This window comes from Narcine bancroftii, chromosome 4 (genome assembly GCF_036971445.1).
Source record: "Narcine bancroftii isolate sNarBan1 chromosome 4, sNarBan1.hap1, whole genome shotgun sequence".
NCBI lineage: Eukaryota > Metazoa > Chordata > Chondrichthyes > Torpediniformes > Narcinidae > Narcine > Narcine bancroftii.
Genome location: NC_091472.1, coordinates 115299244 through 115315476, shown reverse-complemented (window position 1 = coordinate 115315476; position 16233 = coordinate 115299244). Strand labels below are relative to the sequence as shown.

Genomic DNA, 16233 nt, shown 5'->3' with positions numbered 1-16233 from the left:
AGTCAATGCCTGCCATTCTGAAAAGAACCTGTTTATTCCTACACTTTGCTTCCTATCTGTCAATCAATTCTCTATCCACTTCAATACCATACTTCCTATACCGTGTGCTTTAAGTTTGTACACTAATTTCCTGTCCGGCACCTTATCAAAAACCTTTTATAATTTACCATTTAAAAAAATTAAAAAGCATCATGTCTGACAACTTTTGTAAAATGTTTCCTTGATTTATAAATTCAATTTTTAACAAGCTCTCATCTGACCAGATCATTATGAGTGCAGCCTTTTCCCAGCTATGGCTATAAAATGTATTTTTTTTCTCCACTCACATTCAAAACTCCAAGATATAATATTCTGTCACCTATATATTATTTATGGTTGAACTATTGGCAGAATAGTAACAGCCCATAATGTCTGTCTTTAATTTTGTTATGGTATTAGGATTCAAGTTTAGACTTGTCTAGTCCAGAGAGGTTCCACTGCATGAACATTCCTGCTGGTTTTTTTATCATATTCTATCTTATTTTGTTCAACATTGTTTTTCTGGCACCAGTCCATTTAAACACAGATTATTTAACTCAATTAAAATACTTGCCAGTTAGGATGTGAACTCAACCTTCAGAGCCACTGGTGCAGCACCAAACCTTCAGTTTCAAAGGGATCACAAATTTTGACTAATCCAGATTAACTTGCTCACTGTAACTTGGCATCATTCATAAATATGGGTGCAATGCATTCAACTCCCAAATTCAATCTATATACGATTGCAATTCCATCTAATGCCTAAACACAAATACATGTTCTATTGAACTTGACCAAATTCAGCCTTTTTATCCAAACCGTAGAATTTAAATGCGAAAATTCTACAGCATTAATAGCCAAGTGTAAACCAAAGATTTTTTTTTATAACATACTCAAAAGCGTGGGTATCACCTGCAGAGCCAGTATTTATCAATATCATTGATCTGTTTGGCCATTTCTCAATTGTCAACTATGTTGTAGATTGAGTTCACACAGAAAGAAATAATTAGCAAATGTAGATTGCCAAAAGGCAGTTCATACAATTCTATAGTTTTGAGGTCATTTTTACTGATATTAAATTGAATTCCTTGGACTGACTGAAAATTATGTCTCTGGATTAACAGGCACTTGAATTGGCAGCTCAGTAACTTAAACAGGATGTTTCCATGTTCTTCTTTCAATCTCAATTCAGAAGGGCCTGGACAAACAGTACACCAACCTTTCTTAACTGAAAGATAATATGATTAGAAGCATTTACAAACAATAATTTTAAAATTGTGGCAATACAATTAATGCCATTAATGACCCCTGTATAAAATTAAAGTGGTTTGGAGTGGTTCAACACAGCAGTTTCTCTGAACAGCAAAAAGTTTAAAATTAAAATAAAATTTTAAACTTACACAAATGCTGCCGAATCAACTGAGAAGTTCCAGCAATACTTTGTTTACATTTTGGATTTTCACCACTTGCAGAACTTCATTATACACAACAGAATGATCTAATGTTTGGCAAGCATACCGTGATCGCTTTCTGCCACCCATATCTGAGCTGTTGCCAACACGATAGGCCGTGGGAACATTTCTATCTCTACCCCTCTCCTCTCGTCGTCTTTCCGATGACTGAACTCTTCTCCCATGAGGCGATCTTGATCTACAACCAAGGAAAATAAGCATTTATTATTGAGATGTGCTAAGATGATTATTTTATTCTGTTTGAATTAGTTTCCTCTCTTCTTTATTTTTTCCGTGTTCAGAACATAGTAGGGATCAAGGACGAGAAGAGCTGAATATGAAAAGGAAGAAGACACTGCTGAGTAAGTGGTGGAGGCACTACTTCTAAAACGTATCTGCACAAGCACTTGAAATGTCAAATCTTAGCAAGCTACAGATCAAGTGCTGGCAAATGGGATTAGTATAGCTGGACACTTGATGGACGGGTTGGACGTGATAGCAAAAGCATCTGCATCTGTGCTGTATGACCAGAACTCTCTGAGGATCTATCACTTTGGGATAGTGACCTTGATTTTGCTATATTATAGAGGTGCATACCATGTTTTTGTGGTGAGGGCCAGATTTCGCATCCTAACCATTCCCAAAGTCCACTCAAATAAATTTAAAGGAGTAAACATCTCTAGTGTCCTGTCCTGGTCCACCCATGTTAATGCAATTACAGGTACACAATCCTTTATCCAGAACACTTGGGGGAAAATGTGTTCCAAATTTCGGATTTCAGAACAAAAGCCAGCTGCCTCAGATTTAAGCCCACCTGAATTGTGCTGCCGTATCCATCCCCTTCCAGTCACGCTGGCTTCTCTCTCCCCCTGGCCCACCCGAGTCGCGCTGCAGTCTCTCCCACCCACCCGCCCAAGTCACATTGCCAGCTCTCCCTCCCCCTGCCCCAAGTCATGCTGCCATCTCTCCCCCTCCACCCAACCTAGTCATGCTGCTGTCTCTCTTTCCCTCTGTCCCTCCGCTGTACCAGCACCAGGAAAAAATTGCCGGTTTTTGGAGTTTTCCGGATTTTAAATGTCTGGATAAAGGATTGTGCACCTACTGTATTTTTGGTACATAGATTAATAACCTTTAATATTACTCCTTGTTCACAACATTTAACAAACACATAAAAGCTAGCTCTTCACACCAACCTCTCGAAGTGCAATCACTTTCCACTCTCTTAAGTTTAATATTGTTACCATCATGTTTGCCCTCAAAACCACTGCAACTTCCAAGTATGAACAAAGAGAAGCAGGGAGATTCAGACAGCATCTATGCATAGTTCAAATTAATGGATTTCCTGTTTAAGGTGGGCCAGCATTAGTTATCATCACCAATTGTCAGTTGTTCAGGTTACTCTTACCAGGTGCTCTACTGCATGCAACACAGGGGTAATCTGAACCATGGAACCATGAAAAGAGAGGTTGCTTTTTTGATGTGGAGGAAGTGAAAGTATAATTATACCCCAACTATTTGTGCTGGGGCCACTGCTTTTCACGATATGAATGGAACATTATCTTTATTAGAGAATGGAGGTTCCAGAGAGGATACAGCGAAATTACAAGGCCAAATGTTCCTTTTATTGTCACAATAATGATAAGGCAGTCGACGAGTCTCCATTAGTACTGCCAGATGCCCCTTGCAGTACGAGAGAAAAAGAAGCAATAAAGAGTCCATTCAGAGCCACTGAATGTCAATGGATTTTCCTCCAACGCTCCCGCAGCCCCTACGCTGAATAGACTCCCATTCAAACCATTGGCACCCAAATTTCAGATCCAAAGCTCCATCATGATCAGGAAGCCTTCAGTGTGCAAGGCCCTTTGGGAGCCCTTCTTGACTTCAGGACCCTCTCGAATCCCAGCTCTAAAACTTGGCTCCCATGAACCAATGTCCACCAGCCCACAACTTGTGACTATGTCGCCAAAAGTCTGCAGCCTGTGTGGGTCCCTTAGCCACTGAGCCCCTTGCTGGTTCACTGCCATGGTTGCCATCCTTTAAGGCTGACTACAACTAGGAGGGTGGACGGTTGAGATGGATGGTGTTCTCCCAGCTTCTGGTGCCCTGTGTTAGTCCGCTGGTTCTCAGAGTCTGCAACTCTTTGTGGCTGCTGCAGAGCACAGATGCCACCATCTTGGGCATGGACCATAAAGTTGCAGAATTTTACTTGCAAACACAGTCAGCTTCCTTAACAGGCCATTTTAAAGTCTGCACGGAGCCAGCATTAGACCGAGCAGTTGAAACCTTCAGAGCAGTGCTGTGTCTCCACGCTCCAGGGCACAGCATCAACTATAGCAATAATAAAGTTGATTACATGTCTCTTTAAGAACTGCTTGGAAGGAGAGTTTCTCCATATTACAGAACAACAACAGTGAGAACTTGCAATACATCGATAGAGAACCCTGAGTAAAATGTAATTTCAGCATGGCTTTACACACGGAAATTCAAGAATGCTTTTCTGTTAGTCTGCCTTTTGAAGTTCTCATGTTTTATGAAACTGTGAGAACTAGGATAAACAAAATCATTAATATAACACACAAAAAAAGCATGGAGTAATTGTTGAGTTGATTTCTTTTAAGAATTTATATATTTTTATTTCTCATCTATGAATATTGATAGTTATTCTGCTATTAGAAACCAGCTAATATTTGTCCTGAGCTCCTGACATCCAACTCCAAAGGTTGAACCCTCCCCTCAGCCTACTGGTGCACACTGGAGCTCCTGATGCCAACTCCGAACCCTCCCCTCAGCAGTCGGACTACAGATGCACACCGGAGATCCTAAATTCAAGGACTGTTTCTTTCCTGCAGTAAGTAGAGTCAAATGGATCTCTCATGGATAAAAGATGCCCCTGCACTATTAAACTGTACTTTTCTCTATACCTTCAATTTGTCTTTGTAAAACTATACTTTTCATCTGATTCACTGCATTTTTGTTTCATTATTGCACTACCTGATGTACTTAAGCATGGGTCAGCACACAAAATGAACATTTTCACTGTTTCTCAGTACCCATGACAAACAATTTAATAGTACAGGTAAAGATCAGTTCTGATGTTACTAATTGGCAGAACAGGGTTTGAGGGATGGAATGGCCTATTCTTAGTCCAATCTCTTGTGGCTTGTGGTGGTGGAATACCTATCAACTTTAAGAACTCACCTTGAATGCCTGACGCTCCTATAGGCACTAGGCAGAGAATGTTTTGCTTTTGATCGTGACCTCGACCTGGACCTTGACCTAGACCTTGACCTCAGGCGATATCTGGGACGTGACCGAGACCTTGACCGCGACTTCTTTCTGTGCTTCCTTTCTTTCTTCTTATCTTTTTCTTTCTCTTTTGAAATTCTTTCGTTTTTTGTTGAGATATGGTGTGCTGCCTTCACTTCTGTAGCTGGAGCAATTATGCATGAAATTTCACTAGTGACCTACAGAGAAGAAAATTTAATGTTATAAAATCATTCAAAGCCAAGGAAATATTTATCTCTTTCTATCGAAGCAAATCACAGTAGGAAAATCTATGACTTCTTAAGTATCACTCAAATTAACATCCAAGCACATTCTGCAATAGTTAGGATGGGAACTAATTGTTTATGACCTTTGCACAGCCAAAGGATGACTCTTATCACTGACCTCAATGAATGTAGCACACAAAGATCTACTTATCTGTAACATTGATCTTTGTATCAGATGAAGAAATTAGTTCAAAATTATTTCTGGTGGCCAAAAATTGTGATTTCATCAAGAAGGTAGCTGAATAGCCACTCTAAAAGATTCTCACAGAATGCAAAACAGGAAAGAGACAATTTTTGCTAACTTTGTTAACATTCTACTAAGCACAAACTGATACTGAATATACTTGAGAACAAGGAAGATACAAAATTACATGAGATATTTAAAATTTAAAAAATTGATAATATTGGGAAATATTTATCTGAGTGTATTACAATATAGTTTACCGATGCTAATAATAGCTAAAAATGTTTGCAACAAAGCTCAAGTTTTCAGTACTGGCAGGTAAACAGCTGAATTTTTATTAGTTTCTGATTTATCATGTGTAGATGAGGAGGGCAATGAACAGGGTAGTCTGTTGAAGAGTGATGAATCATTAACTCTTTTTTCACTGGCTTCCCAGTTAATTGGCCATTTAGTGTCCCAGTTAAAGAAACCACTTTTGCTGTTCCACTGGGCCACTTTTAACCGGGACACTACCTGCTTTCATATTAACTACAACTCACCTCAAGGGATAGGAGAGTCTATCTTCAACCGGGATGTCCCAGGACGCAATTTGTCTTTTTTTCACTGGGTTAATCGGCACATGACGCCAGGGATGTGAGTAGAGGTTGAGGGCGTCAATAATTTTGTGTGATTTGATGCCAGCTCCCCATTGATTTGCTTTTCCATTGGACCCTTAACCAATAAATTGGCCATCAATTCCTGGGACAAAGTGCCAGTGAAAAAGGAGCTATTGATAACCTTAGAACTTCTATAGAGCACAAAACCTAGGATTCCTACCACTTCCAAGTAAAATGACAACAACTTTATCTGAGTCAATGAACTGATAAAAGTCAGTAGGAACAGCATCTAAAATATAAACTTGCTTAAAACTGCTTAAGCAGTTTGTAAGTAATTTATTAAAACATTCAAATATAAAAGGTATATTATGATTAAAAATGAAGATCATGACATGCCCACCATAGCCAGATTTTTTTTGCACGGACACTTGCAATAAGACGATTACACAATTTATATCAACAATGATAAAGGCAGGCTACACACAGAACTTCTCACAAGTGAAAGATGTGAACCAGTTTATTAGATACAATCAAAAGGAAGTTGGATGTAACCTTCGACTAAAGGGATCAAGTGGTCGAGAGAGAAAGCAGGAAGAGGGGAATGAGTGCATATGATCAGCCATAATCGTATCAAAGGTCTGAATGGCCTATTTTTTTTTAATCTGTGAATCTACAAGGAGAAACTAGTCTTGTAAAAAGCCATTTATAGCTTTGAGCCTTGTTAAATAGAAGGTCAAGTTGGAAGAATACAGGGTAATGGTATTGTCCCAGCCACAACCCACTTTCCCATTCAGCATCATTTCTCTGTAACAGGTTTGTGCTGTTGTCTATTCTTCTGAGATTAACCCATTTCATTGGGAGATCATTTAACCTTTAATCAATTATTTTCTGATCGTTTGCAATAGAGAAGGCTGCTGCACTGACTCCTTTTGGACATCAAGCACTGCGAGATGTGTTTGTGAAAAGACATTTCTGATCTTTAAGTCAAGAGATGACGATTTCCAGTTGTAGCTGGCTCCCAGGGTACAGTTCAATCTGCCAAATGGGAGGCACTTGAGCCTTAAATGTTTACACACTCACATATCTATCTGTAGTAAATACCTTCCAACAGCTGTCATTGTTCAGCTTCATCAGTTAAACAATGGGCATATACACCAAGGGATGTACTGACTCACTTGCAATGTGCCAGCCTGCAAGCGATGACTATTACTATGGTTCAGTCATATTATTTCAAAGTCAATTATCTCAGTGTGCTTTTATTGGTATCTATAATATTAATCAACAAAAGACATTGTTAAGCCATGAAAGTATAGCTTTGATCCATTTACTTTCATGAGTATGGGGCCCAAATGGAAGGTTGATGACTTCAGTTCTGCTAAGTGCACAGCCCATTAACCACAGCATCATCTCATTTTCATTAGCTCAAGGGAACCAAACTCTTTATGCTCTTTGCTTAACTAATACAAAGCGTCTGCTTGTTTTATAGATGAACAAGTCAAAATTTCCATAGAAAGAATTTGTGCTGGCCTCAGGGAGCAAAATAACAGTAATACTAGTGCACAAAGAGAGGACCATAAGCAAAGGCACAATAAATGATGTTCAATGATACATGTCTGTTCTTAAACTATAACAAATTCTCTGTTCTGTGGTTATAAACATCACAGTGGACCTGTTTAGTGTGCTAGGAACTGATCCATGATGCAAAAAAAAAAAAGAGCGTCAACTAATTTTAACTATCTTGACCAGTTCGGTATCAAACTAATTTTCATCTGTGACACTTAACTGAATTTGAATGTGCTATAATCACAGATAGCTCCAGTCATGAAGCAAAAGTTGACTTGGAAATATTTTCCAAAGTGAAGGTGTTTTCAATAACATTTGGGAAGAGGTGCAGAAAGATTTGAGGATGTTGCAAATTCTCAGGGGGCTGAGTGCTATAGAACTGAGTTTTCATGTGAAGCATTTATCAGTTTAGTTGTGAATAAATATGAATATTATAATGGCATCATGAATGAAACCCTTAACTGGGTATTAATCAAGCAAATCAGGATTCCTGCATTCTTAAGCATATGTAACTTAACAGGGATATTTAACAAATGATGGTTTCAAAAATAAATTTATGCCAAATTACAACAGATTTTTTTTGGATAAAGGGAGCCAAAGGGTATGAGCTTCACATAAAACACAGCATTAAACAGATAGATTATATCACATCTACATCATGAAAAAAGGCAGAAAACAAGCAAAAAGCATGGAATAAATAAAAATAGAAAATACAAAATAGCAGAATGGTGACTGTCAGACAGGAGGTGGTTTAAGAGTTGAAAAGATTTTTGTGAAGTCCTAAAGAGGAAAATGCTGCTGAATAATGCATTGTGGTCTGAAGCATTATAAAGGGTCTATTCAATTCTCAGCTTTTAAATAAAATAATGAAGACCTGTCTTCTATTATTGCTGAAAATGCAAATGTGCGATGTGTCAAGGAAAGGAAAGAACACTAAAAACTGAACAGAGAACTGCACACTTGGGTAATCAACAAGGTTAATGGTTCAAGTACAAATGTTCCTTCTCCAGCAAAAAAAAATTGGAGGTTTATCCAACTTTTTCTCCCCAAAAACAGACTATTCACAATAAATTATTTACATTAAAGAAAACTATTCAGTCTATATCATTGTACATTGTTACATACATTTTTGTTTACACCACTGCCACCACTGTGGCACTTCTTTGTTATTCCCCCCTCTGTTGTTCCTCTCGGTCTCAACCCTTCAATTCCCGGTAAAAAGAACTCTTAACTATGGACCTTCGCAACAGCGCTCTCATGTTGGCTGCACGAAGCCTCAGTGCAACCCTCAGCATGTACTCATGCAAACTGGAATTCTGTGCAAATGAAGCAGTTGTTAGCTTTTGTAGATTACTAAATTGTTTAAAAAGCTGAAAATATTATAACTTCTGTCCATTACATAAACATGTAGTTTGAGGACGATCTTTATAGTAATTAATCAATTTTGCAGTTTTAGTTAGTGTTCAGTTTTTTCATGGTTCCAAGTGGCTCTGAATGTTTGCAGGAAAACTGCTGCTATCCCACTTGTTTCAGTCGGCTTCCTGACAGGAGGCTGGGCCGGCTTCCTCATTTAAACAGCTCATGAGCACATGGTTGTTATCCAAACTATGCAGTAAAACAAAGAATTAATAAATATTCATGATTCAATTTGATTTCCAGCACCTACAGAGGACAAAAAATTAGCTTTTTGATTGTAATTAAAACTTCATTTGAATCCAAGCATACAAGGTAGCAATCACATGAAAAATTGAGGCAAAGCATTCAAGGTACAATTCCAATGCTATCTACAAGTTTGCCGATGGCACCACAGTTGTCAGCGGAATCACAAATGGGAATGAGATAGCGTACCAGAGGGAGATAGATCAGTTCTTTGAGTGATGTCATACCAACAACTTGCGCTCAATGTTTGCAAAAACAAGGAGATGAAGGTGGACTTCAGGAGGAAGTCAGGGAACATGACCCAGTCATCAAGGGCTCAATAGTGAAGAGGATCAAGAACTTCCAATTCCTGGGTGTCAACATCTCCGAGAATCTGTCCTGGAGCCTCCACGTTGATGCAATCACAAAGAAGGCTCGTCAGCAGCTATACTTTGTGAGGCAAGACTCTCGAAAACTTCTACAGGTGTACCATGGAGAGCATTCTAGTTTGTTGCATCATTTTCTGGTTTGGAGGCGCCAAATCTCAGGACAAGAAAAAACGCCTGACAGTTAACTCGGCCTGTGACATCACAGGCACCAGACTTCACTCCATCGAGGACATCTACATGAAGCGGTGTCTTAAAAAAGCAGCCTCTATCCTCAAAGATCCCCACCACGCTCTTCACTGCTATCACTGGGGAAATAAGGCATAGGAGCCTATAGACAATCATTCAGCAGCACAAGGACAGCTTCTTCCCCGCTGCCATCAGATTTCTGAATGATCAATGGACCAAAGACATCGACTTACTTTTTGTGTACTACTATTTTTATATTATTATTGTAAGATGGTTCATTATATGAATGTTTGCACTAATGACGCTGCCACAAAATACCAAAATTTGTGACTTGTTCATGACAATAAATTCTGACAATTCCACATGAAAAATAGGGAAGAAGGAGAGAGAGTGGTAATCTCATTGTTTTATGCTCAATCTGTTTTTTTTTATATAAAAGGACCAACAGTAAGTTTTCTGTATTTAGACTTGCAAAAAAGGCAGGGACTATCCATGATGAATTGAGCAAATCTGTTAATACAATGGGTACAAAGAATGCGGTACAATATACCTCAAAGGTAAAAGCTTGAATTGCCAAAACAAAATCAGAGATGATTTACTGTATATAAGCGTGTAATAGTCAAATTTTGTGGACTAATTTTTAGGGTAAAATTTAGGGGTTGACTATTATATGCATACTAAAGGTCAAGTACCCTGTATTTGAAGTTCTGAAAACCGAAAAGCTCCGAAAACCGAAAAGATCCAAAAACCAATTTTTTTTTAAGCACCAACATGACATCACAAGTTGAAAAGAATTCACCATCTGACTTGCCCATGTGGGGCTCTGATGCTCTACTGGCACCATTTTGGTAAAAATAGAACTCTGTAGTACAAAACAAAATCTTTGCTTCTGGCCGAGAAGATGGCAAACAGAGCTGGGTCCAAGTTTTCAGCACTGGCTGCAGCCAGACTCAGCGACAGCGACTCCATTCTCAGCATCATGTGTGGTCCACATTGAAGAAGACACCTTGGGCAGCCGGACAGGATCAGGGACCATAGTCGGGGACTGGTGGCGGCAGTGGGGAGGTGTCGGGACTGGTGGTTGCAGTGGGAAGGTGTTGGGGACCGGCAGTGGGGGATGTGTCGGAAACTGGCGGTGGCAAAAGACAAAAATTATGGTTAATGAGGCAGGTGACACTGGAGGGAACATTTGAAAACGCCATCAAGTAAAATTTCTAGTGTTTTGTGCTGCATTTATCTTGTTTTGTAAACTGAGATCAAGGTTTTTTTTGGTAAGTACGTAACATTATTTCATGTGAATTTTCCACTTCTGAGTCATTTCAGCACTCAAAAAGCCTGTTGCTCCTTGTTTAACCGCTGATGCATATATTCTGCTGATGCTACTGTGCTGCTTAGTTCCATTGTTCCAAAAAATGGGAAAAAAAACCCCAAAAACTGAAAAACATCTAGCACCAAGCGTTTCGGATATGGGGTACTCAACCTGTACTTTCAACTACTGTAGTATCTGCATCATTCAAGGCATTGGGAGGTCGGATGGGTGGACGGGTCCTGGTAGCAAGTTTGCATCAGGGCATCGGATGGGCAGGCAAATGGCTGGGACTGGGTGGCAAGTCCACGATCTGAGTGTCAGACGCTCCAGTGGGTGGGCGTCCAAGGTGAAGGTTCGCGGTTGCAGCATCAGGAGCTCAGATGGGCGGGCTGCTAAGGCATCAAGACCTCTGATGGACAGGTGGCTTGGGCCAAAAGTAGGGGGGGGGGGGTGAAATCACTTATTTTAAAATATTTTTATAGTTTTTTTAAAAAATGGAATGATACAATTATTAAGTGTGCTACAGTACTAGGAAAAATATACGTAACTTCATTTATTTTTGTTGCAATTTTATATTCGCCCCATATCGGCAGAAATAGAACTAAATTTTACTAAGAATATTTCCATTCTGGCAATTCTTGGGTCTTCTCTATCCACTTCTTTATATAAATTAACCGACAATCCAATCATTAAACACAGTTTGAAAAATATGGGAACAATTTAGAAAGTTTTTTGCATTTTAGAGTTTCTCCCTTACTAGCCCAATTATATCTAATTACCTTTTTCAACCTTCTTTGCAAGATGCACAGATTGGGTATTAAATATTTTAAGACCTTTTTTATGGACAAGAATTTTGTATCTTTGAACCATAGAAATTTACAAATTATGCATTTAGTTCATTGACAGATTCTCAAATTTAATCATCTTTTGATCCCATAATTGTAAAAACTGATTATTAAGCGTAAAGGGAAAAAGTTTATTCTGATATAAAGGTGTCCTACTTGAAATTTTCCCTTTTGTACTTATTGCTTCATTTATCATATTCCATAATTCCATAAAATGTATCAAAATAGGTAAATTATAATTAAATAATAACTTAGAATTCAATTTATAAATAAATTGATCCTTATTCTTCTCATCAATTTGAGATAATTCAATATTTGCCCATACCATTGATTTTTACAAATCAAACATTCTACTAATAAAATTTTAATTGTGCCACCTTATAATAATTTTGAAATTTTGGAAGCTGTAAACTTCCTTATTCATATTTCCAAGTTCATTTTTGTAAAGATACCCATACCATTTTATATTTCCATAAAAACTTTCTTACAATAGAATTAAAATATTTAAAATATTTTAGAGGAAATTTACAAGGAATGGATTGAAAAACATTGTATTCTAGGAAAAATATTCATCTTAATACAATTAATTCTGCCTATTAATGTTAAAGGTAAATCTTTCCATCAATTCAAATCATTGTTAATTTTATAAAGGTAAATAATTTAATTCATGCAAATGATTAAAATTACTATCTACTTTAATACCCAAGTACTTAATTTGGTCCGACCATTTAAATTTAACAGTATTTTTATAAGTATAATCTGTTTCAATCAATGACATAATTTCACTTTTTTCCCCAATTAATTTTATAACCAGATATTTCTCCATATTGTTGCAACCTATCATGTAACTATTTTAAAGAATTCAGAGGTTCTGTTAAGTATATCAAAACATCATCTGCAAATAAATTAATTTTAAATTCATCAGATTTCACTTTAATACCCTTAATATTATCATTTTGCCTTATCAATTGAGCCAGACGTTCAGTAACTAATGCAAATAGAGCTGTTACGAAGTGGACTATTTTATTTCTTTTCAAAAAAATAAAGAAAAACATGAAATAATCATCAAATACTCTTCCTTTGGTCATTATTGCATTGCTTTTTAAAAAAAAATATTTAATTGTTTGCATCACTGCAGGAAAAAAAATGAATAGAACATTAATCAAATATCCATAGCCAATTATACATAAAAAGTACCTTTATATATTTTCTCCCCATCCCTCCTCCCACCCAAAAGTAAGAAAAGTAAAGATAAGAAACACCTACCATTTAATATACAATAATATTAGCATAGACAATCATTAATTGTTATGAAAAATTACTAATTAAGAGGAATGGATAAGATAGAAGAAGTGGATGGAAAATTATCTATAAAATCCAGATGGTTTCCAAATACTATAAAAATCTTCAATTCTATTCCTAAAACTATTCATAATATTTTACAGATATTTACAATTTTGCATCTTATTATACCATCTACTTAATAACACTTCTTGATCATATTTCCATATCGCTATATATTTCCTTGCATTTGCTATTGCAATATTTAAAATTTTTTCTTTGTATTTGTCCAATTTCAATTTTATATCCTTTTTATAAATATTTCCAAATAAAAATATTCTTGGATCCTTTGGTATCTTTATCTTCATAATTTGCCCTAATAATAAACTCAGTTCATTCCAAAATCTTTTCACTTTTTCACAAGACCATATTGAATGCAAAAAAAGTCCTTATTTCTTTCGCACATCAAAACACTTATTTGAATAATTAGGATTGTCTATTTAACCTATGTGGAGTATAATACAATTGATGAAGAAAATTATATTGAACTATTTGTATCTAACATTTACTTTATTAGTAACACTTTCGTAACATAATTTTGACAAAATCTCCTCCTGAATTTGTAAATTTAAATCTTTCACCCATCGGATTTTGATTTGTATAAATCTGTTTTCTTTAGTCTCTTATAATTTTATATACATATTAGTAACAAATTTCTTAACAACAAATGTATAATAAATTTAGATTAAACAGGTTTTATTAAAAATAGAAAAGCAGCAGATAACAGTTAAATTTTTAAGTTTGGTAAATATAGCACAAAATAGAAAGATTCCCGCGGTAGCGATAACATTAGATGCAGAGAAAGCATTTGATCGATTGGAATGGGATATTTAAATTTGAGACACTTAATGCTTTTGGGATTCCGAATACTTTTATAAACTAGATAAAGGCATTGTATGATCAAGCAAAAGCGATTACAAATAGGTAAATCTCACAACCCTTTTTGCTTGAAAAGTCTTCTAGACAAGGTTGTCCATATCATCCTTTCTGTTTGCATTAATGATTGAACCAATGGTGGAAGCAATTAGAACTGATAATGAAATTAAAAGATTTGAAGTAGGTAACAAAGAACATAAAATTAGTTTATTTGTTGATGTTATAGTATATTTAAAGAGACCATAAATATCTTTAAATAAGTTGAATGAGAGATTAAAAGAGTATGGGTTAGTATCGAGTTATAAAGTGAATGTTGATAAAAGTGAAGTAATGCATATGGCGGATAATGGATTACTCTCAATGTAAAAGATTGACAAAATTTAAATGGCAAAATGAAGTAATTAATTACTTAAGAATTAAAATTAGTAGAAATATAAGTAATTTGTTTAAAGTAAATTATTTGCTATTGTTAAAAAAATTGAAAGAGGATTTGAAAAGATGGAAAGATTTACCAATAACATTAATAGGACATGTGAATTGTATTAAAATGAATATTTTTTCAAGAATACAATAGTTGTTTTAATCATTGCCCACTGAAATACCAGAATTTTTCTTTCAAAATTTGAATAAAATAATATGTGAATTTCTTTGGAAAGGTAAGATGTCAAGAATTGGTTTAAAAAATTTAATGTGGAAATTTTAAGAATTATTTTAAAGCTCATTTGAGGTTTTTGTCCTCCTGTTATCAACAAGATGAAAAACCAGCCTGGATTAAATAGAAATGAATAAAATTGGTGAAACTATTCCAGGGTTAATTTTGTTTAAATGGAATAGTGAGTCATTTAAAGGAATTAAAGATTTTTGCGTACTGAAACATACTTTAAACATATGGAATAGAATTCATATTTAGAGAGGAATTAAAAATGATCAATTATCAAAAATGTTGTTAAAACAAAATCCACTTTTTCCTTTTACTTTGAATAATTCTTTATTTGATCATTGATTTAGTAAAGGTATAAAGAGAATAAAAGATTTGTTTTTTAGGATCTTTTTTCTTAACTTTTGATCAATTAAAAAATAAATATAATATACATAATTAAACAATTTTTGCAAATTATCAACTAAAAATGTATTTGAAAAAGAGACGGAGCAGATTTTAGACTCTCTAAACAAAGTCAATTTGAAGATTATAATAACAGATACAAATACTTTTTTTTGTTATTATCAAGTTAGAGCTTTATTATTGGATAATTTTGGACATAATTTAAGGTTACCAAGACAATCTCAATTTGAAATTTTACTTATAGAAGGTGGGAAGAAAGGATTTATATCTGAAATGTATTTGTTATTAGAGAATAAAATGACTAAGTTAGATTTACAAAAATCCAGGTTAAAATGGGAAAAGGATTTAGGAATAGTAATTAATCAGGATGATTGGAGAAATTTATGTGAACATAGTATGATTAAAATTGTTAATGTGAGATATAGATTAGTTCATTATAATTTTATACATCAATTATATTTAACTCCAGAAAAAAATTAAAGAGATATAATTTAATTTCTTCAGATTTATGTTTTAGATTTCAAAAGGAAGTAGGTTCTTTTTTACATTCTACTTGGTTATGTGATATGGTAAAACCTTTTTGGATGTGACTTAAAAGAATTTTTAGAAGGTATTTTAAAAGTTAAATTTCCACTGGATCCAACATTATTTTTGTTAGGTAATATTAAAAAGTTGAGTTTAGAATTAAGATGAACTAGATTTCAAACTGTATTTTTGAGATTATCATTCGCTGTAGCCAGAAAATTTTAAGCAATTACTTGGAGAAATGAGACTGATTTGAATATACATAGATGGCAAATGGAATTCAGATCTTGTATTTCATTGAAAAAAAAAACATAATTTACGTGATCATTATTACAAAAAAAAAATCAGAAAATTTGGAGCCCTTATTTGGATTATATGGGTTTAAAATTTTGAATTCTTCGGCCATGCTGAAGTGGTGTTACTCTAATTCATGGTAATTTATTATGCTATTGTGGTTTATATCTCCTTTCTTTTTGGGGTTTGGGTTAGTTGGTTAAGATGGATTTGAGGGTAGGGATAAGATGGGGGGGGTGAAGGGTTGGTATGGGAGGAGGGAAGGCAGGAGGAAGGTAGTGGGTTTACATATATACCATGTATATTTCAATGACCATATGTATTATTTGTTTTCTGATTGTAGGTATCATGGTTTAATACTTTAAATAAAATATTTTTAAAAATGACAGATTATCAAGTTTTCC

General features: G+C 35.3%; 1 protein-coding gene across 5 annotated transcripts in view; it reads right to left on the bottom strand.

Moving 5' to 3' along the window:
• sfswap (splicing factor SWAP) overlaps positions 1-16233 on the bottom strand; it is a 165559-nt gene that overhangs the window by 36896 nt on the left and 112430 nt on the right. For all 5 annotated transcript variants that reach the window (XM_069932489.1, XM_069932490.1, XM_069932491.1 and 2 more), the window contains 2 exons: positions 4668-4933; positions 1537-1668 (listed from right to left, as the gene is read on the bottom strand). In XM_069932489.1, coding sequence (XP_069788590.1) covers positions 1537-1668; positions 4668-4933 — 398 coding nt within the window. The remainder of the gene's footprint in view (positions 1-1536; positions 1669-4667; positions 4934-16233) is intronic.